Genomic DNA, 21,034 nt, shown 5'->3' with positions numbered 1-21,034 from the left:
TGTCCCCGCCTTTTCCTCCTGCCCTTTTCCCCAGCATCAGGGTCTTTTCCAGTGAGTCGGCTCTTCACAACAGGTGGCAAAAGTATTGGAACTTCAGCTTCAGTATCGCCTTCCCAGTGAATATTCAGGGTTGATTTCCTTTAGGATTGACTGGTTTGTTCTCCTTGCTGTCCGAGGGACGCCCTGACCATCAGTTAATCAAGAATGCAAGCTTGGGTCTCACGAAGGGGACCAGATGTGGAAGTTTGGGTGTTTCTTGGGAAGTCTGGCCCCTAGCCCCAGCCCTGGAGAAATGGAGCCCCCTCCCTCTGGTCCCTCTGAAGCACTGCTGTTGTCTAGCTTGGTATTTAAATCCCTGTTCTGATATGCTTATTTTCTGACCTCTGAAATCTTCGGGGGTTCTCCCTCTGAAACATGAATGAAGTCCCTGCCCCAGGCCCTGCTTATTGGGCCCCTGATTGAGCCACACTTGACTGGGCGCCCTTTCTTCCACGTGCCTCCTCGCCTGCCCACCTCTGTGCTGCGGCTCACGCCGTTCCCTCTGCCTGCCTGCCTGCCTCTCCCTCCCAGGCGGTCTCCACGTGCCTCCTCTGAAGGCCCAGCTCAGCTTCCACCTCCCTCTGCCCTCTGACCTCCCTGTTTCTTTATCTCTTCCTCTTCGCTGCACCTAACCCTTTTACACTGTGTCCTAGGTGTCTGATTCCCCACTGGGCTGCAGGTTCCTTTAGGGCCAAGTCCACATCACAGCCCTTGTTTTGTTAGACGCTTGTACTTTTGTTAGAGTGGGTGAGTGGTGGCCGCCCTCTTCGTGGTGGGATCAAGAGGCAGGGGAGGGGGGCAGGGCCCGTTTCACATCTGTGAACTGTGGTGCCTGGCACAGGGCAGGCGCAGCCTCGCGGCAGGAATAACAAATCTCACGGCCCAGTGCTCTGTGCATTCTTTCCCTGGTCCTTGCAAGGACCCAGGAAATGCTGTGCTTTCCACTGTGGTTCCCCCGTAGGCTGAAGAAGCAGAGCAAACATCGGGTCCAAGTCACACAGTGAGAAGTAGGATCGGACACAGGTCTGGCTGCCTCCAAAACTCCTGCATTGGATCAGTTTTTTCTACCCCTTTCCCTGACTCAGCAGTGATGCCAGCAATCCCCTGGCCAACTCTCATCACCTGCCCCACTGGTCATGGGCAACCTTGCATTGTTATTTGAGTGTATTAATATTTTCTTCCCTACTGGACTGTGAGCTCTTAAGGGCTAGAGCCTTGCTTGAGATACCCTTTGGACTTAGCACACAGAAGGTGCTTGAAGATGTATGTTCATTAACCTGCTACAGTAAAGTACACAGGTAGGTGTACAGTGTGATGATTTTTACATTTGTAAATACCTATGTAAACCACTGTCCAGCTCAAGCTGCAGAACATTCCCAACCTCTCCTGGGGCTCCCTGGCGCCTTCTCCGGGTCAAAACCTCAGAGGCAACCACTCTCATACCTCACCGCTATTGACTGGATCTGGCCTGCTTGAAAATGGAGTCATGTCTTTAGAAGAGTCACCCAGGTTGTGTAGAGCAGTCCTTGCTCACTGAGGCATGGAAGACCACGCTGTTTCAATATACAGTTGGTCCTTGAACATGGCTTTGAACTATGTGGGTCCACTTATCCATGGATTTTTTTTCAATAAATGTGCTCACAGTGCTGCCTGATCCGTGGTTGGTTGAATCTACAGATGTGGATGCAAAGGGCTGACTGTAAGTTATGCCTGGATTTTCCACCCCCGAGGGCTGGAGCCCCTCACTCACTGTTCCTGGATCCACCATCCCTGCTTATTCACTCTGCGTCCAGGGTTTGGGTGTTTTAAACAGGGCTGCTATGAAATGTCTTGTTCTTATCTGTGGGACACACGTGGATTCCTGTGGGGTATGCACCCAGGGTGGAATGCTGGCTCAGCCCACTCAATACATACATGTTTTCATGAATGACATTCAGGCTGGGATTTCTCACTGGGTACCCACGGCTGAAGCTGGACTTCTTGCCAGAGGAGTCCCAGGGGTCGGGGCAGGTTCAGCTGTCTCAGCTTCCACAGGCTGTTCTTCCGGGCCAGTGGGACTATTGAGGTTCAGGGTTTCTCATCCAAAGGGGACCCATTTGCTTAGGGCTGGATTGGGTTTAGCTGGCTGAAAAGGTGGTTTCATTAGAGGGACACAGAGTCTAGTTAGAGAGGCTGAGCACTGGCCCATCTGTTCTGTTTGGGAGAAAACTGTAAGGGTCAAAATTTGGCCTGGTATGTATTGGAAAACAAAACAAAACTTAATTACAAGGCTGAATTAAGTAAGCTCTTGCTGAAGGATTTTGGATTACTTTGTTCTCTTTCATTTCGGCACCTACCCCCCGTCCCTACCAAGTGAAGGATAGATACACGATTGGATGGTTTTTCTTTCCTGTTGAGAGATTCGTGGGAACTTGGCCCCAGGAGAAGAGGGACAGATGCCGAGCCACTGGACTGGCCTTGGCTTGTCTGTGTTGATCCCAGGGGAGTGGGACCCAGGGACAGGACCCTGCCCCCTCGGGAGGGCATGTGATACTCTTTCCAGAGGCTAACCAGGCAGAACCGCCCAGCCCCTGGCTGCTCTTTCCCTGTAATCCCCTCTGGAGAAAGGCCAGGCTGAGGGCTGCTGACCTGCTCTGATGTGGGTCAGCCTCCCCCAAAAGGCAGCCACCCAGAAGTTCACAGAGCAGACAGACCCCGGAGACCAGAGGACCCGTCATCCCCCCGGTGGCCGAAGTGGGGGCAGCGGCCAGTTCAGATTAACCGTGCTCAGATCAAGTGGTGCCTAGTAAGCTCTGTGGAGGTGAAAGTTTCTCCATGGATCTTAAATAAAAGAACTGAAATCCCTCCCGGGCTGTATTAATATTCCAGAGATGTGCGGGTGAGTGTGTTGCCAGCCCAGCTTGGCTCATGGGTGTGTAGCAACCGTCCGAGCAAGCACTTCGTGGCTGCAGCTCAACAGGGTTAGGATCGGAACCTAATGAATGAAAATATGACCTTGGAAGGTTTGAAACAGAGCTGACCACTGGAGACAGGACTGGCCCGGGTCTCAGAGACTGTTGGGTGGGTGCCCTTCCGCCCTGGCCAAAGGAGGGAATGCCTGTGAAACGGGAGCGAGTTGTCACGGATAGCGCCATGCCCTCCTGACCCTGTCCTCGGTGCTGTGTAGTAACTTGTTTATTCCCTGCAGTTCTCTCGAACCTAAGGGTGCTGCAGCCCCATCTTACCACTGAGGAAGCTGCAGCAAGGAGAGGTTGTGTAACTTGCCCACAGACACAGAGTGAGTACGTGATGGGCCTGGAAGTCAAGTCCTGCTGTCTGACTCCAGAGCTCACGGCTCTTTAACAGCCCTTGGAAATCCGGGGCCTGATAGGACAGTGCGGGCAGCGTGAGGAGCCTTTTACCAGGATTCCGTGGGCAGATGGCCTTAGCCTTCCAGACCCCTGTTTTCCTCATCTGTAAACTAGGTGTATTAAGTTTCCACTGAGGCTCTCACAAACTGCCAGCAACTTAGTGACTTAAAAGATGAATTTGTTCTCTTCTGGTTTTGCAGTCAGAAGTCGGAAATGTATTCACGGCTCTGAAGTCAAGGCGTTGGGAGGGCCCCATTCCTTCTGAAGGCTCGATGAGGGAGAATCTATTTCCTTGCCTTTTCCAGCTTCTAGAGGCCACTTGCATTCTTTGGCTCAGGGCCCTTCCTTCAGCTTCAAAGCCTTTCTTTTCCCCTCTTGTAAGGACCCTTGTGATTCTGTCTGGCCTACTCAGATAATCTGGGATAATCTCTTCATCTCAAGAGCCTTAACCACACCTGCAAGGTTCCTGTGGCCATTTAAGGTAAAATATTTGCAAGTTCAGGTGAATATCTTTGGGATGCCATTATTCAGCCTTCCACACAGAAAATCTGTAGGGGACACGAAACAGTGAGGTATCGCCCAAGCATGAAGTGAAATGATAGAATAAAATCTGGGTGAGATGGTGAAATACCTAGTTTCAAGGCAGGTGGCTGAGTCTGGGGACTATACATAGCTCTGTAGCTTTTCTGGAAAAGGTGGGTGTCTTCAGAACGGGAGTCAGCCAGAAGATGTCTTTCCCAGAGAAGGACGGGGTGGGGCTGTATTAGCAGCCGTGAGCATTTGCGTCACTCCAAGTTGCTTGCTAAGCTGTGGCGTAGTTCACCAAACCTTGCCAGGGCCTGGTTGAGTTTTACTTGAGGGCCCCCCATCTCCCTGTACTCTGATCCTGTGATCTCAGGTGCCCTTCTAGGGGCTGATTGGAGGTGTGGAGGACATTCATAAACCAGCACTCCTCACTTGTGTGCTGGATTTGCCTGACCCTGTTCCCCCAGTCCCCTGAAGCCAGGCTTTCTGCACCTGCCAGGTGAGCTCTGTCCAGTCTTGAGGCTTGCTGCTCTCCGAGGCCCTTCCAGAAGACCCTGTTACCCTGCCAAGATGCTGCGACTCCAATAAAACCCACTCCCCACAGCTGTCAGGAGTGCTTTGTCAACTGCAGAGTGCCACAGGCCATGTGCCAGTCAGGACGCGACGCCCCTCACCTGACAGTGTCCTGCTCTGGGTGCACCCCGGCTGAGTGTGCTTGTCACCATGCCCCCACAGCAGTCATTCAGCAGGCACGTTTCATCGAGGCATAGTCCCTGCCCTCATGGAGCCCGACTCAGGATGTTAAGGGAACAGATTTAATGCCAATTGTGGTAGATAATAGGAAAGGCCAGGGAGGACATGCCACGTACAAACTAACGGTCCATAGAAGGGGTGACAGCTACAGAGGCAGGGAGGAGGGGGCGGTGGTAAAGATCCGGGGCCAGGTGGCACAGGAGGTGTTGTTCCTGGGGGTTGGTACAGGGCTGGTGGGAGGTGTCATAGGATGTTAGAAGGAGTTGCAGAGCCCGAACATTCATTTGGTTTCCCCCGCCCTTATCCAGCCGAAGCCTGTTGAATGCTGACCACATCCAGGCTCTGAGGTAGGTGCTAGAGATCAGAGCTGCACATGAGACATGACCTCTGACCTCCACAGGCTTGCAGGCTGACTGGGGAGAAGACAAGAAAGAGTAAACCACCCTCCAGAGGTTCCTCAACCACTGTCCCTGCACCAGGAGACCTCTAGCCCTGTTTGATTGGGAGCCTCCTTCTTCTGGAAGCAGCCGGAACATTTTGCTATCTTGTGCCAGTTGGTTCAAACATCCCTATCTTGGCAGGTTCTCACCTTTTTGTTGCTCACACCAGGTGGACTAAGTTCTGATGGAGCACTTGGGACAAATCCCTTTGCCCTCAGTGGCGTGGCCTCTCCGCATTGGAAGACGTGTGTGAGACAGCGTGACTCAGCCTCCATCCTTTGCCCTGGCCTATCCCTTCCTCCAGCCAAACATCGAGGGCCTTCAGCAGAACTCTGAATGGCGAGGAAGGGACCATGTGACGGAAAGCCGGCGGCCTGCATTATGTGGCTTAATGCCTGGCATTCGTCAGTCAGCTGATTGATCCTTCTCTTCCAGGTCCCTGCTGTGTATCTGGTGCTATGCCAGGCTGAGAGATAGATGACTCAGGTGTGGGGAGATGGGAACACTGTCAGAACAAACCTCATGGCGACAGCTGGGAGGGCGTGGGCCGGCCCTCACGGAGGCTGTGATGCTGAGGATGGCTTGTGAGTGAAAGTGGTCACTTGCCACAAGGACCAGGGCTGAGAGGAGGGTGTGTTGGGACAGGGGCCAGGCCACATGTGGAGGGACTCTGTGTTGCCAGCACTCAAGGAAGAGGCAGGGAGGGAGGCTGGGGCCTGGCTGCCAAGGGCTCTGGACCTCTGCATCCCACCATCAAAGCCTAATGTGTTCTCAGAGAATTTCAGATCAGGAGGAGGGATGTGAGCATGTTTGAAGATAAGTGAAAACAAACTGCACTTGATTCCTGCTTCCTGGAGCATCACTCCCCAAAACGTTGGAGGATGGTCCAGGGCCATGTCCCTTCTCCTTTCTGGAATCCAGAACGCTTGAAATCCCAAAGGTTTTTCCTAAGTCTGCAGCAAACTAATTTTGTGGCAAAAATCTGACCTGAATTGATGCGAGACTAATTATGGTCTTTAAAAATATCTCACCTTTCTCTGTGGAAATACTATGTGTTTGATTTGGGGGTGCCACCCAGACCTCTCTAGGGGTGTTACCACGTAAGCAGTATATACAGCACCATGCACGCGTGCTGAAGTCGCTCCAGTCGTGTCCGATGGGAGCCCAGAGGGTCGCAAAGTGTCGGACACGACTGGAGCGGCTTCACTTTCACTTTTCACTTTCGTGCATTGGAGAAGGAAATGGCAACCCACTCCAATGGGCTGCTGTCTGTGGGGTCGCACAGGGTCAGACACAACTGAGCTGAAACGACTTAGTGGCCAGCTGTAGCCCACCAGGCTCCTCTGTCCATGGGATTCTCCAGGCAAGAATACTGAAGTGGACTGCCCTTTCCTCCTCCAGGGGATATTCCCAACCCAAGGACTGAACCCAAGTCTATTCTGTCTACTCCACTGGCAGATGGGTTCTTTACCGTTAGTGCCACCTAGGAAGCTCATAGAAAGAAAAAGAAAGTGAAGTCTGACTCTTTGTGACCCCATGGACTGTAGCCTACCAGGCTCCTCTGTCCATGGAATTTTCCAGGCAAGAGTACTGAAGTGGGTTGCCATTTCCTTCTCCAGGGGATCTTCCCAACCCAGGGGCCTAACCTGGCTCTCCCGCATTGCAGGCAGACGCTTTACCCTCTGAGCCACCAGGGAGCCCATACAGCACCACAGTTCCGTTCGGTTCAGTCGCTCAGTCGTGTCCGACTCTTTGCGACCCCGTGAACCGCAGCACGCCAGGCCTCCCTGTCCATCACCGACTCCCGGAGTCCACCCAAACCCATGTCCATCGAGTTGGTGATGCCATCCAACCAATACAGCACCACAATCCTTCCTTAAATCTGAACAGCTCTTGAGTTGGTAAACTCCTTTGGCCCAAGGGTCCTGCTTACAGCATGGTGCACCCAGAAAACCAATTCGGTCACCTGCCCAGCCACTGCTGGGTAGCGGCACCGAGGTTCCAGCCCGGCTTCCCTGACTCAGACCCTACAACCGAGTGCAGCAGGGGCAGGTGAATAAGGCCCACGTCTGGAGCCGCCTTGCTGGTAGGTAGGCTGCTGGAAGAGAGAGGCAGGACCAGACCTTGACGGTGCTTTCATTCTGGTTCAGCCTGGGGCTGAGGGAGGCGGGGAGACAGAAGCAGAGGGACTGAAGAGAAAGTTAGGAGCCATGTCAGTGACTGGCTTTTCCCACTGCTTACAGCATCACTCCAGACTTTCTTTACTCACACGTCCCTATCAGTAGAAGAACTCTGGGGGCATGTGCCCCCATTATTGGAGAAGGAAATGGCAACCCACTCCAGTGTTCTTGCCTGGAGAATCCCAGGGACGGGGGAGCCTGGTGGGCTGCCGTTTCTGGGGTCGCACAGAGTCGGACACGACTGAAGCGACGTAGCAGTAGCAGCCCCCATCATATGGGTACTGTTGTAGTTATTATATACTTGTATTTTCTTATTGTTACATTGCGAACTTTGGAGAAGGAAATGGCAACCGACTCTAGTATTCTTACCTGGAGAATTCCATGGACAGAGGAGCCTGGTGGGCTAAAATCCACGGAGTCTCAAAGAGTCAGACACGACTGAGCGACTAACACACGCACACACATTATGCGCTTAGTCACGCAGTTGAGTGCCATTTCCTCTTGCAGGGGATCTTCCCAAGCCAGGAACTGAACCCAGGTCTCTTGCATCTCCTGTGTTGGCAGGCAGATTCTTTACCGCTGAGCCACTGGGGAAGCGAGTGTTTACACAAAACCTGTAAAGATACACTGTTACAATACATGTATCATAAAACCTACACTAAAACTGGAAATCGGAAGATGACTTAAAGATGTAATGATTTTGAAAAATTGAAAATTGTTAGTAGTTCAAAAACCTTCCGACTTCATGTACTTATTTTTGGAAACTGTGCTCTGATGCTGTGGGAGAGACCAGTTTGTTTAGACACTTCGCTTTAATGGCTGCCCTCCCTGAAAAAGATCCCTGCCTGGGGCACGTAGCTGCACACAGAGGAAACGCATCACTGGCTTGTTTTCTAAATCGGGTTACTCATTTTTCCATCCCATGCACGAGTATGCAGAGGATTTGTTGAAATTTGGCTAGTACATTTCCATCCTCCCCGAGGCCAATCAGATGTTCCTGTAAACTAGATGGGAGGTATTTTAAAGTTCTTAACGCATGAGTCCAAAACCCACTCAGATGCTTTGGAAATTTTTAAACAGATTAGAAAATTCTGTTACGTAGGCTTTTAGGAGCTCAGTTATGAGCATTTTTTTTTTAAGTTTCAGCATATTGTTTTGGGTGACATACTCTTATAACAAGAGAAGTGTTTTATGTATACTTTTATGGAAACCTCTGCCCTAACTGAGGTTTCTTTTAAAGAGCAGTTCCTTTCTCATTGACTGTGATAACAAGCCGTTGCTGTGAGGGACATGTTAAACATGCTTAAAGATGTTATTAGGCTTCCCTCCTAACGCAATGGTAAAGAACCCGCCTGCTAATGCAGGAGATGCGGGTTTGATCCCTGGGTCAAGAAGATCCCCAGGAGAAGGAAATGGCAACTCACTCCAGTATTCTTGCCTGGGAAATCTCATGGACAGAGGAGCCAGGCAAGCTGCAGTCCATGGGTTCACAAGAGTCGGACATGACTTAGCCACTAAAATAGCACCAAAAGATGTTTTTGAAACATCCTTGGGAAGCATATCTCTGACAGCCAATGGTCACAGGGAAAAATGGGCAAGTAGAACTTTTTTTTTTTTTGGTTAAAGAAAGATGTGTTGAGGTCAGTGATTAGGTTTGACAAATCTTTTTGATTGTGTTTCTACAAGATAACCAACTGGTAAATCTCTGATAGAGATGCTTTCCTGAGTCAGTGCCCATCTCATTACAAATTGGTGGGAAATTTTCCTGTTCTGTGGTTGAAAACTTTATTATGCAAAGTGTCTAACACAGGGAAGTAGAGCACCTAGAAGACTATGTTTCTACCTGCCAGTCACTCAGCTGCAACAGTTGGTGACATCTGGCAGTCTTGTTGGCCTCTGTCTCTCTCCCCCTTTCCAAAGAGCAAAATCCCAGCTGTCATGTTCTTTTTCATCCTGAAGTAGTTCAGTATGCATCTCTACTTGATAAGGACCTTTTAAATTTTGAAATAATTATAAGCTCGTAGGAAGTTGCAAAAATAGTACATAAAACCCCATGTACCCTTCCTCCGCCAAGGCTAACATCTCAAAATTGCTGTAGGCCAATATCAAAACTAGGATGTGGACATTAGTATAGTACTGTTTTTTTTAAAATATTTATTTATTTGGCTGTGCTGGGTCTTAGTTGCAGCATGTGAGATCTTTAGTTGAGCCTTGAAAACTCTTAGTTGCTTCCTGTGGGATCTAGTGCCCTGACCAGAGATTGGAACCCGGGGCTGGTGCCTTGGGAGCATGGAGTCTTAGCCACTGCACCGCCAGGGAAGTCCCTATGGTACTGTTAACTAGGCAACAGTTGTTCAGGTGCTAAATCGTGTCTGACTCTACAGTCCATGGACTGTAGCCCACCAGGTTCCTCCGTCCATGGGATTTTCCAGGCAAGAATACTGGAGTGGGTTGCCATTTCCTTCTCCAGGGGATCTTCCCGACCCAGGGATCAAACCTGCATCTCCTGCATTGCAGGCGGGTTCTTTACTGCTGAGCCACCAGGGAAGCCCAACGAGGCAACAGACGACAGACCTTCCTCAGTTCCCACTGTTTTCCTGTGTGTGTCCTTTTCGGTAGTTTTCACCTGTAGTCTCGTGTAGCCCCACCACTTCAAGATAAAAAGTATCTCTCCGCCTGGAGGGAACTCCTGTGTTTCCCTCCCTGTATCTGTGTGCTGGCTTTCCTTGCTCCCTCGGTCAACCACTGATCTGTTCTCCATCTTTATAGATTTGTTGTCTTGAGGATGTTACATAAAAGGAACCAGGCAGTATGTGGTATTTTGAGACTGACTGTTTTCACTAAACAATCCCTCGAGATCCGTTTAGACTGCTGCCTGTATCAATAGTTTGTCCTCTTTGTTGCTGAGTGGTGTTCCATGGTCTGGATGTACCGAATGTTTAACCTTTCACCTGTAGGACATTTGCATTGTTTCCATGTTTCCCTGACAGTTACAAAGGCAGCTGCTGTGAAGATTTCGTGTATAGGTTTTTGTGTGAATGTACGTTTTCATTTCTCTAGGATAAATGTCGAAGAGTGACACTGAGTTGTGTGGTAAGTGCGTCTTAGTTTTATAAGAAACTGCCAGACTCTTGCAGCGCGGCTCTACCTTCTCATACTGCCTCCAGGAATGTATGTGTGAGCCAGTTTCTTTGCATCCTCACCTACGTTTCATGTCACTATTTCGTATTTATATGTGGGGACAGGGAGGCCTGGTGTGCTGCAAATCATGGGCTTGCAAAGAGTCGGACACGACTGAGCGACTGAATTGAACTGAACTGAACTGAGTGATACTTCATTGTGGTTTTAGTTTGCGTTTTCCTAATTGCTAATGTTGAACAGCCATTTACGTGTTGGCCGTGCTTCTTCTGTGTGAAGTGTCTGTTTGTATCTTTTGTGAATTTTCTGACTGAATTGTTTGGGTTTTATTTTTTATTTTCTTTTACTGTTGAGCTTTGAGCACTCTTAAGGTGTCATCACTCAGTCGTGTCCCACTCTGTGCGACCCCGTGGACTGCAGCCCACCAGGCTCCTCCGTCCATGGGGTTTTCCAGGCGAGAATACTGGAGTGGGGTGCCATTTCCTTCTCCAGGGGATCTTCCCGACCCAAGGATCGAACCCAGGTCTCCTGCATTGCAAGCAGATGCTTTACCCTGTAAGCCACCAGGGAAGCCCTGCTATATTTTATATTCCAGATGCTGGTTATTTGTTGGATTTGTGGCTCAAAGATATTTTCTTCTGCTCTGTGGCTTGTCTGTTCATGCTGTTCACATAATCACAGCATGAAAGTTTTTACTTTTGGTGATGTCCAGTCAGTTTTTCCTTTTAGAGAGTCATGCTTTTGGTGTTAAGTCTAAGAAGGCTGCACCTAGCCCTGTGTTTCAAAGATTTCCTCCTATGTCTTCTAAAAGGTTTGTAGTCTTGACTGCGCTGAATTTTTGTTGCTTCTTAGGTGGGCTTTCTGTAGTCAAGGTGAGTGGGGGCTAGTATTTGTTGAGGTGCCCAGGCTTCTCCTTGTGGTGGTTTTTCTTGCTGTGGAGCATGAGCTCCAGGGTGTACACACTTCGGTGGTTGCAGCTCTTGGTTTCTAGAGTAAGGCTAGTTGTAGCGCGTGGGCTTAGTTGCTCTGTGGCATATGGGATCTTCCTGGACAAGGGATCCCATGCCCCCTCCATTGGCAGGCGGATTCCTATCCACTGAGACACCGGGGAAGTCCCTACATTTTGCATTTAAATCCGTGATCTATTTTAAATTAATTTTTGTGTATGGTGTAAGGTTTAGGTTAAGGTTCTTTCTTTTTTTTTTTTTTTTGGTCTCTGGATATCCAGTTGTTCTAGCTAGTACTGTTTATTGACATGATTATTCTTCCTCCATTGATAAACACTTTTATTTTTGCAAAGCTACCATGCACCTGAAGTGGGCTTCCAAAGTGGCTCAGCAGTGAGGAACCCCTCTGCCGGCACAGAAGATGCAGGTTTGATCCCTGGGAGGGAAGATCCCCTGGAGGAGGAAATGGCAGTCCACACCCTCATTCTTGCCTGGAGAGTCCCATGGACAGTGGTCCCTAGGGTCACAAAGAGTTGGACTTAGCACATGCACCTAACAAAATTGGCAGGGATTCTTGTGTGCCATCTGTTTCAAAGATGTCTTCTTCTATTTTTAATTTATTTTTTATTTTCTTTGACTTCTTATTTTGTATGGAGTATAACCAGTTAACAATGTTGTGATAGTTTCAGGTGGACATCAAAGGGACTCAGTCATACATGTACACATATCCATAAAGATATCTTTTCAAATCACTGGTTTATTAACAGAGACTCAACAAAGTCCACACGTTGCGTTTAGTTGTAATGTCTCCTTGGCCTCTTCTGTTACTGCCCCCCAGCCACCTTTGCTTATAAGCCATCGATTCCTGGGAGAAACCAGGTCCTTTGTCCTGTAGATGGTCCCATGGTCTGGCTTTGCTGTTGCTTCCTCATGGTATCATTTCATCTGTTGTGCTACCCTCTGTATCTCCTGGATACTGGTGGTTAGTTCTAGGGACTTGCTTTGATTCCAGTTCACTTTTGGGGTGAGGGTCCTTCCTAGATGGTGCCGTGTGTGTCCTGTGTACCCCATGCCCCTCTTCAGTGATGTTGACCTTGACTGTGGCTTGTTCCATCCCTTATCAGATTCCTCAGTAGGCTCACCCAGTGGTACTGCTGATGATAAAATAATGATGTGATGATCCATATCTATGTCCATTGTTTGTATTAGGAGTTGCAAAATATTCATTTTTTGGTTGCATTCTGTCACTTTACTAATGGGATTTGTGTAAAGTGGAAACTTTACACAAGTCCGACAATGATGTCATTACCCTTAAATATTATAGATGAAGCAACTGAAGCTCTGAGACATGAAGTCAGGCTTGCAGGTGGTGGAATCCAGTAGGAACTCGGCTTGGCGACCTCACAGCTGGAGCTTGGGTATGCTCCTTGAAGCTCTGCCCAAAGCCCCTGCCACTTTGAAGCCTTTCCTGACCCCTCTCCCCAACCTTCGCCAAGGTGGTTGGCACTTCCTCAGGGCTCCCTGGGTAGTGGGCACTCCCTTGTGCAGTGTGGTGGGGGCAAGGCCTCCAGGTTCCCCAGTCACATAGAGCAGGCGTGTAGAGGAGCCATGCGTCCTTGAACCTGGTCTTCCACGCCCAGCACAGTGTCCAGAGGCCTCAGGTCGTGTTTGCTGGAAAGATGACTCCATTGTCTCCCCTCAGGCTCTCTACCACGACCTTGGCAGTTTAATTTCAGTCGATTAAGAACATACAGGGAGAAGGCAATGGCACCCCACTCCGGTACTCTTGCCTGGAAAATCCCATGGGTGGAGGAGCCTGGTAGGCTGCAGTCCATGGGGTCGCTAAGAGTCGGATACAACTGAGCGACTTCACTTTCACTTTTTACTTTCATGCATTGGAGAAGGAAATGGCAACCCACTCCAGTGTTCTTGCCTGGAGAATCCCAGGGACGGAGGAGCCTGGTGGCCTGCGGTCTGTGGGATCGCACAGAGTCGGACACGACTTAAGTGACTTAGCAGCAAGAACATACAGGGCACCTGCCAGAGCTGAGGTTCTGAGCTCCATCTGTGTGTCTGCCCCCCTCGGGTATGTGTGGGCTGCATGGAGAAAAGGCAGCTATCGGGGTCCTTTCCCCTGGGGAGCAAAACCCCCACTTCTCCCAGGTCTGAGATGTCACCAGGCCAGCATCCTGCTCATTTGTGGGACCCAGGCAGGCAGAGGTCCTTTCCAGGAAGGCCCCTGTCCCATGTGTGAAAGGGTGGGACTCAGTGCCCACCTCTGCTGCCAGCGCCCAAGTTTGCGGGGTTTAGTGCCATGAAGCAGGGCGACCCTTGAGAGCTGCCTTCGCTTGCCTCTCTCGATGCCGGGGACCCTGCACCTGTAAGTCAGAACACTGCCTAAAGTATTTGGGGGTTATTATGAGAATCCTAGAGTTATTTGTCGGTACCCCCGGAAGTATTTTGGGGGTTATCATGAAAGCCCTTGGGAAAAGGCAATGGCACCCCACCCCAGTACTCTTGCCTGGACAATCCCATGGACAGAGGGTCCATGGGGTCGCTGAGAGTCGGACATGGGGTCGCTGAGAGTTGGACATGACTGAGCGACTTCACTTTCACTTTTCACTTTCATGCATCGGAGAAGGAAATGGCACCCCACTCCAGTGTTCTTGCCTGGAGAATCCCAGGGACGGGAGGAGCCTGGTGGGCTGCTGTCTCTGGGGTCGCACAGAGTCGGACACGACTGAAGCGACCTAACAGCAGCAGCAGCAGAATGAAAGCCCTTGAGTCATTTGGTGGTGCCCTCGGAAGCTGTAAAAACCCAGTTTCACATTGTTCTCTGCATCTCTAAGATGCAGACAGTCCTCACTTCAGAGTTGCTGTGAGAAAAGGCATGAGATCATGTGGGGGGAAATGCTTTGTAAACAGCGAGGGCTGCCTGAGAACGAAGTCAGTGGTCTGTAAATCACGGGGCCCCAGCATGAGACACGGTCAGAAACGTGGCCAGGGTAGGTCAGGCTGCAGAAGCGCCCGCCGAGGCCGCGGCTTCCCCTCCTGGGAAGTACCTCCCTCCCCTTCCTGCTAGGAGTCGGGCCCTGGTGAGATGGCCATGACCCCCATCCTGAAAGGGGGCTCTGGAGCCCGCGGGGGCGGCTTATCCATGGGCCCCCGTTGGGAGACAGTAGGCACCTGGAACATATTCTATTGAAGTCCTGGGTCTGATTTGAGGGCAAGTCACTCGCCCTCTGAGTGGACTTCTTGGGAACTAGATGACCTACATAAGGAGAGCACTCGAGGGAGAGGAAGCAAAGCCCAGCAGGAAACCGGCCACACTGAATAGATGCCCTAGCGGGTCACCCCTTAGCGGGGCCAGAGCTCAGCGGTTGCGCCGTCTCGGGAAGTCTATACACAGTCCCGTCAGCACCGCCGTTAGCTGAGGACAAAACAGCCTTTGACACACCCAGCCCTTGCTCAGAAGGGGAAGATGGAAGCGTGTGTGCACTTCCTGAAACAACCCCCCCCCCCAATTTCCTTGTGTTTATTCATTTAATTTGGGATGACAGACAAAGATGAAGATTTACAACCCAAATCTTCTCTTTTAGGAAATATTTCTGGCACTGGTTTTCAATGTTGCAACCATACTTATAGGAGCTATTCTTAGACTTGTCACCGTGTCTCTTTTTCAAAGCGCCACCAGTCTTTATATAGACACCTTCTCCAATTTTGAGTTTCTTTATATAGATGCCTTCTCCAGTTGTGAGTTGTTAATCGAGATTCTTCTCTCGGTCGGGCGTTAGAGATCATTTATTTTTACAGGAAAATAGAAACATAGGGGGCTCTTCCAGGGTAAAAACATATAGCTAAGAGCAGACGTGACTTAGACGGGGGCCGAGGGGTGGGGAGATGTGGGCAAGAATCCTCTTCATCTCGGGGTCAGGATCCACCCCAGGAAGGCCCCAGGAAGCCTCAGATGGGGAGGGCACTGGGAGAGGTCATCTGGGCTGACCGCAGGGTTCAGACTGAGATGGTTGGGTGTGGGGGATTGGCCGTTTTCTGGGTCAGGCAGTGGAGACCCTCTGGGATCCACTGAGCCTGTGCAGACACACAGCTGGTCGTGGTGGAGCTAAGATGTGAGCCTCAGCCAGGGCTCTTTCTGCTCTCACCTTCCTGTCTGTTTGCATCAGTGGTTGGACGGTCACCTGGTCCGTGGTGGGTTGGTCAGGGGCCTTTGCTGCATGGAGGCTCCGTGACCCAGGATGGCGTTGTCCAACCTGTCAACAGATGGCAGCACTGAAAGGGACTCCATCAGGGCCGTGGGTCTCGGCAAGTCTGTAGAGGGGCGTGGCTGGTCCTCCTAGAGCTTTCCAGGTGCTTCTGATGGAATGGCTTCACTCTTTGAGAGTGGTGCCAGCCCCCAGCCTGGCATTGGTCCTTGTTTGTAAACTTGCCAGGAGAACCATAACAACAGTTCCTCCTGTAATAGATGGTTTCCTTCCAGCGTGAAACTATTAATTTGTTACCCCAGGTACTGAGGCTGCTACCAGGAAGTGTGGGGCCGACATGGCAGCCCACGCGGGGTAACTGCCCAGGACGCTGGAGTGAGTGCCATCCTGTGGCCCAGCCACCCCGTCTTTATTTTCCCCACCCAGAATCTTCTTTTATGTCAGCTGCCTCAACCCTACTCTTTGCTTCTCTCTGACGCACCTCAAATTCCTTTTGAAATAAGGAGTGAAAATTGACAGATGATAAAATAAACATTATAAGTGGTCTTGGTGCTAAGCTTGCTGCTGGGGATTCCAAGATGGAAAAGTGGTCTTGCCTTGAAGAGTGGGTGGATTTAGGAGGATAAATGCAAGCAAATGACAGCCATGCACGTCATGTAGGACCGCAGAGATGGGTGAAATGCATGGAAGTACCTAAATGGGGAAAGGGATCAGGGCAGGCTTTTAGGAAGAGCCGTCTGTGAGCTAAATTACAAGGTGAGCAGTTTGAAGGTGGGGAAGGGCCACAAAATGTCCAGCACAGCACAGCTGGTTGGTGAGGACCAAGTGTCAGCCGTTAGGGAAACTGGGGAGAAATGGCGGAGGAAATACACCTGCCAGTAGAGGGGGTGCCTCAGGGCTAGAGTGACCCTGCTAGACCCCAAGTGTAAAGATGGGCGGAGCCCGCAGACAGTCACCGGACACCGCTGCTCCAAGGGCCGGAGATCCAGTCCTGAGCAGAGCAGGGCCCCTGCCCTCGGGGAGCTAGTGTCTGGTGTGGGAGACAGACAGTCAATGAACACGTGTGTGATGTACAGTTTTGTCAGCTGGAGCCAGGTGGTAATGCGTGCTCTGGAGAGAAATAAAGCAAAGAGGTCAGAAGTGCCTTGGGTGAGGGTGGTCATGTTTGGATGGGTGGTCAGGACAGAGACCTAAAGGGTGTGTGGGAGATGCTGGGTGGCGGGGCAGAGGCTGTGCAAGGGCCCTGTGGCAGGAGCAGGCGTGGCATGTTGGAGCCACAGGAGGCTAGTGTGGCTGGAGTGGAGGGTCATGATGGGAATGGACAGGAGGTCAGAGAGTGCGGAGGGCCCATCAGGCAGCCCGTGGGCCTCTGTCAGGACAACAGCTTGTGGTCTGATGGAGGCAGGAGCCATTGGAGGGTTTTGAGCAGAGGAAGGGCTCAATCTGACCGATGTCTTAGAAGGTTCACTCGCTGCTCTATGTGGATGGTGGGGCCAAGGAAGAAGCAGAGAGGTTGGTCAGGAGCCTGTTCCATTAATCCAGGGGCTGGAGTGAGGCATGGTCAGGGTCTGGTCACATTTTGAACGGAGATGTACAGCCTAGAAGGTTTTTTCCAGTGCTGCTGCTGACACTGGAAGGAGGCTAACATTGTGGTTCCCTGTTTCTAGGCCAGCTCGTCATTTATTCTGAGGCTTTCTCTCAGGAAGTCCCCTGCTGCCGGGCACCATGACCGTGAGGGGGGCCGCGCTGGCCCCGGATCCAGCATCGCCCACGACGGCAGCAGCCTCGCCCAGCGTCTCCGTGATGCCTGAGGGCAGCCCCACGGCCATGGAGCAGCCCGTGTTCCTGATGACAACCGCTGCTCAGGCCATCTCTGGCTTCTTCGTTTGGACAGCCCTGCTCATCACCTGCCACCAGGTACCCAGGCCAGGCGAGCCAGCAAGCCCCAGCCCTCCGGGGCAGGTGGGCGGTGGTCCCGAGAGGTTTCTCATCCAACATAGTGTTAGTTAGGCTAGGCCAGGCTACACTGCAGTAACAGATAAGCCCGGAATCTCAGAGGCTTCCCCGGGGGAGTAGGGTTCTTGCTCAGCCAGCCCAGTGTCAGTCAGCTTCCATTCTGTGGCTCCAGCATCTTATAGTTGCAAGACACCATCTGTCTGACAACTGCAGGGAGGAGTGTGTGTAGAAGGTGCTCTGAATATTTAACCTTCTCAACCAGAAAAGGCCCACCTTCCATAGGCCAGAACTGGTCACGTGTCCAGCCCAAGCTATAGGGGAGCCTGGGAACTGTGTACAGAGTGGCAGTAACCCCTTTGCAGATGAGAAAATTGGGACCCAGAGAGGAAAGAGGGAGGGGACGCTAGCCTAGTCACATACAAGTTGGTGGCAGAGCTGGGATGGAAGTCAAGGTCCCCATCCCCCGGGCTTGCCATCCCAGGGGAGGCTGCCGTGGGTGGGGACGTGCCTTGGCTGCCCAAGGAAGAAGGTTTGAAGGCTGCTCCATGAAGAGGGAGGCTGAGCCTGTTCCGGTCCCAGGGTTCCCCGTCCCTCCTAGAACTCGATTGCTTCCCAGGCGGCTGGCTCACAACAGATGGGAAACGCTTCGTCTTCCTCCTCCCGAGCACAGGGCTTGGCTGGGCCAAGCATGAAGTCATGGGAGCTGGGACGAGGGAGACTCTGGCTGCTGGGACTGTGGCATCGTGGTTAGAGCCGTTCTTGGCATTTGTGTGCAGCTTTTATTTTTTCCCCTGCTTTCTAAAAACTGCATTGCATTCTCCCAACTTGCCAGCGAGGCAGGCAGCCCTGCCCCTGTTCAACAGATGGGAAAGTGAAACCCAGAATGAAGCTGTCGCTGCAGCCACTCAGCCAGAAAAGACTTCCACCTTCTGTGGAAGGGAAGGTCCCGTCTGTCCCGCCCTCTGCACCATAAGTTAGTTAAGCAACAGGGCAGGGTGGGCCACCACCTGAACACCTGTGTGTTAGCTCCTCACCCCAGGGGCAGGTGTTTAGAAAGTCCTGGAGGTGGACGGACAGTACATGCATGTCAGTCGACTCCAGCATCAGGCACCTGGTTCCCAAACCCAGATATGCACATATCCCGGTCCCCAGGGAGCATGTCATCACTGTGGATCCCAGCTCATCCCTGACTGATCTGCATAATCTTGGGGGTGACCTCGTGGCTCTGGGTCTGCAAGGCAGCCTGGGCACCACAGCACGCAGCCTGCGGGCTTCATGCACCCCTTAGTCGGATGCTTACAATAGCCTCACCCGGGAAGTGTGTGTCATCACAGTGGAGAGGGAAGGACGCAGAGGCTCAGGGCTGAGTTACGTGGTGGTCCGTGTGCTAGTTGAGGGCGGAGCCGGACTCGGGTGGGCTCCTCTCCCGTGGAGCGGGCGGGCCGTGGGCTCCGGGGCTCCGGCTGACCGGCCCCCTCCGCCCCCAGATCTACATGCACCTGCGCTGCTACAGCTGCCCCAACGAGCAGCGCTACATCGTCCGCATCCTCTTCATCGTGCCCATCTACGCCTTCGACTCCTGGCTCAGCCTCCTTTTCTTCACCAACGACCAGTACTACGTGTACTTCGGCACCGTGCGCGACTGCTACGAGGGTGAGGACGGCTCGGGCGGCAGCCAGAGGGTTGTGGGGGGGCTGGGAGCTGTGCACCCCCACTTTGTCTGGGGGCTGGAAGACCCTCTTCCCGGCTTCCTTCTGGAGGGGCCACCTGTCCCTTCTTGAACCCCTTCAGGGTTTTCCATCCCTAGGTTTTCAGGTCCCAGCACACGTGTAACCAGTTGTCACCTGCTGAGACGCTTCACAACGGCCCCCAAACCCCTGCACAGACACCCAGGATCAGGGCTCCTTTCTCAGTGCTGGCATCTCTGGTGGGGATGGGGGCAGCAAATAAGTGGCTCACTGGTAGAAAGGGCTGCCCTTCTGTGGAAGGGAGGGTCCTGTCTGTCCTGCCCTCTGCACCATAAGTTAGTTAAGGGACAGGGCGGCGTGGGCCACCTGTGTTTTAGCTCCACAGCCCAGGGACAGGTGTTTAGAAAGTCTTGGAGGTGGAGGGACAGTTCATGCATGTTAATCGACTCCTGCATCAGGCACCTGGTCCCCAAACCCAGTCATGCACACCGGTCCCCAGGGAGTGTGTCATCTCTCTGGATCCCAGCTCATCCCTGACTGATTTGCATAATCTTGGAGGTGACCTCGTGGCCCCGGGTCTGCGAGGCAGCCTGGGCACCACCACACACAGCCTTCATGCACCCCTGTACCGTGAGGCACAGGTGGGTAAGGGGCTTGTTCGGGGTGTATGGTAAGGTAGTGTAGTGGCAGGGCTGGGCCCCTCTCCCTGTGTGTCTTAATCCTGAGGGCTTTGTCCCAGGAGGAGCTCGCTGCCTTTCAGGGGGCAGTCCTCATGTGTGGTGTGGACGCGTCACTTGCTCCTGTGCCCAGCTCCAAGCACCCAGCCAGGCCCCATGCTGGGCTCTGGGCAAGACAGCCCTCAGCCCGCCTGCCGTCCAGGAATCTGTGCAGCCTAAACAGTCAGCGCAAGGAGACAGGGGTGCTCTCTCCCAGTGGCCCTGGCTGGGGTTGGGGCAGCGGTGGGGCAGGAATCAGGGTCTTAGAGATGAGTCAGCATCTGCCAGGCAGTGGCATGGATGAGTATTCATTCTGGGCAGAGAGGAATCTCCATGTGCCAGTTTTGGGGTGCTGGGAGCTGTGGGGGGAGTGGGGGCCCAGCCATGGCCAGAGGAGAGGCCAGTGGCTGGAGGAGATGGACCTGGGAGGCAGGGAAGAGGGCATGCACAGCCTTGGGGGCATAGACGGAAACAGACGCTTTCTTTTTTGCTGATGATTCACAAGAATATGACATGACTGGAAACTGCAGTTTAGAAAATCTCCAGGTGCTGAGTGGGTGAGGGAAGGGGAGGCCAGAGACCCCAGGACAGGTCGCAGGCCAGCGATGCTTCGGCCTGTCCCCAGGCAGGCCAGCAGGGAGAGGAAGGACGACCCTTGAACTCAAGACCCCTGCCCTGACGCCCACCCTTCTCAGTGGTTCTATGCTTTCCTGGCTCCTCCCCGTACCTGCGCCGATGGTTTTGGGTGGAATGACCAAACATGGTTTTCCTTATGCCGAGGCTCTGACCACGGCTGGTTACCTGCTTCCCAGACCCCGGGGCAGGGGGGCCGCTTTGCCCTGGCCCTTGGAGTGCAGCATGCTTGGCCCCAAAGAAGCTAGAGCCTCTCCTCTCATCTCGCTTTGAACCTGTGTATCCCTGAAGACTCTCAGGGCACAGGAAGTGGCCTTTGAACGTGAGGAGAGAATACAGGCACCAGTGGGCCCCCCCGGCCCTGCAGCACCACCGGCCTCCTTTCCCGCCCAGCCCAGCACATCCGTTTTTCCAGTGCCAGCGGAGCTCTTTCATCCTGACTCCAGCAT

The 21,034-nt window shown here is 52.4% G+C and overlaps 1 protein-coding gene across 3 annotated transcripts in view; it reads left to right on the top strand.

Annotated features, from left to right (window-relative positions):
* The window catches only part of TMEM184B (transmembrane protein 184B), a 51,168-nt gene that overhangs the window by 9,570 nt on the left and 20,564 nt on the right, over positions 1 to 21,034 (top strand). For all 3 annotated transcript variants that reach the window (XM_013964340.2, XM_018048756.1, XM_018048755.1), the window contains exons 2-3: positions 17,260 to 17,509; positions 19,036 to 19,201. In XM_013964340.2, coding sequence (XP_013819794.1) covers positions 17,318 to 17,509; positions 19,036 to 19,201 — 358 coding nt within the window. In that variant the 5' untranslated portion in view covers positions 17,260 to 17,317. The remainder of the gene's footprint in view (positions 1 to 17,259; positions 17,510 to 19,035; positions 19,202 to 21,034) is intronic.

This window comes from Capra hircus, chromosome 5 (assembly GCF_001704415.2).
Source record: "Capra hircus breed San Clemente chromosome 5, ASM170441v1, whole genome shotgun sequence".
NCBI lineage: Eukaryota > Metazoa > Chordata > Mammalia > Artiodactyla > Bovidae > Capra > Capra hircus.
This window is presented reverse-complemented; position numbering and strand designations above follow the sequence as displayed.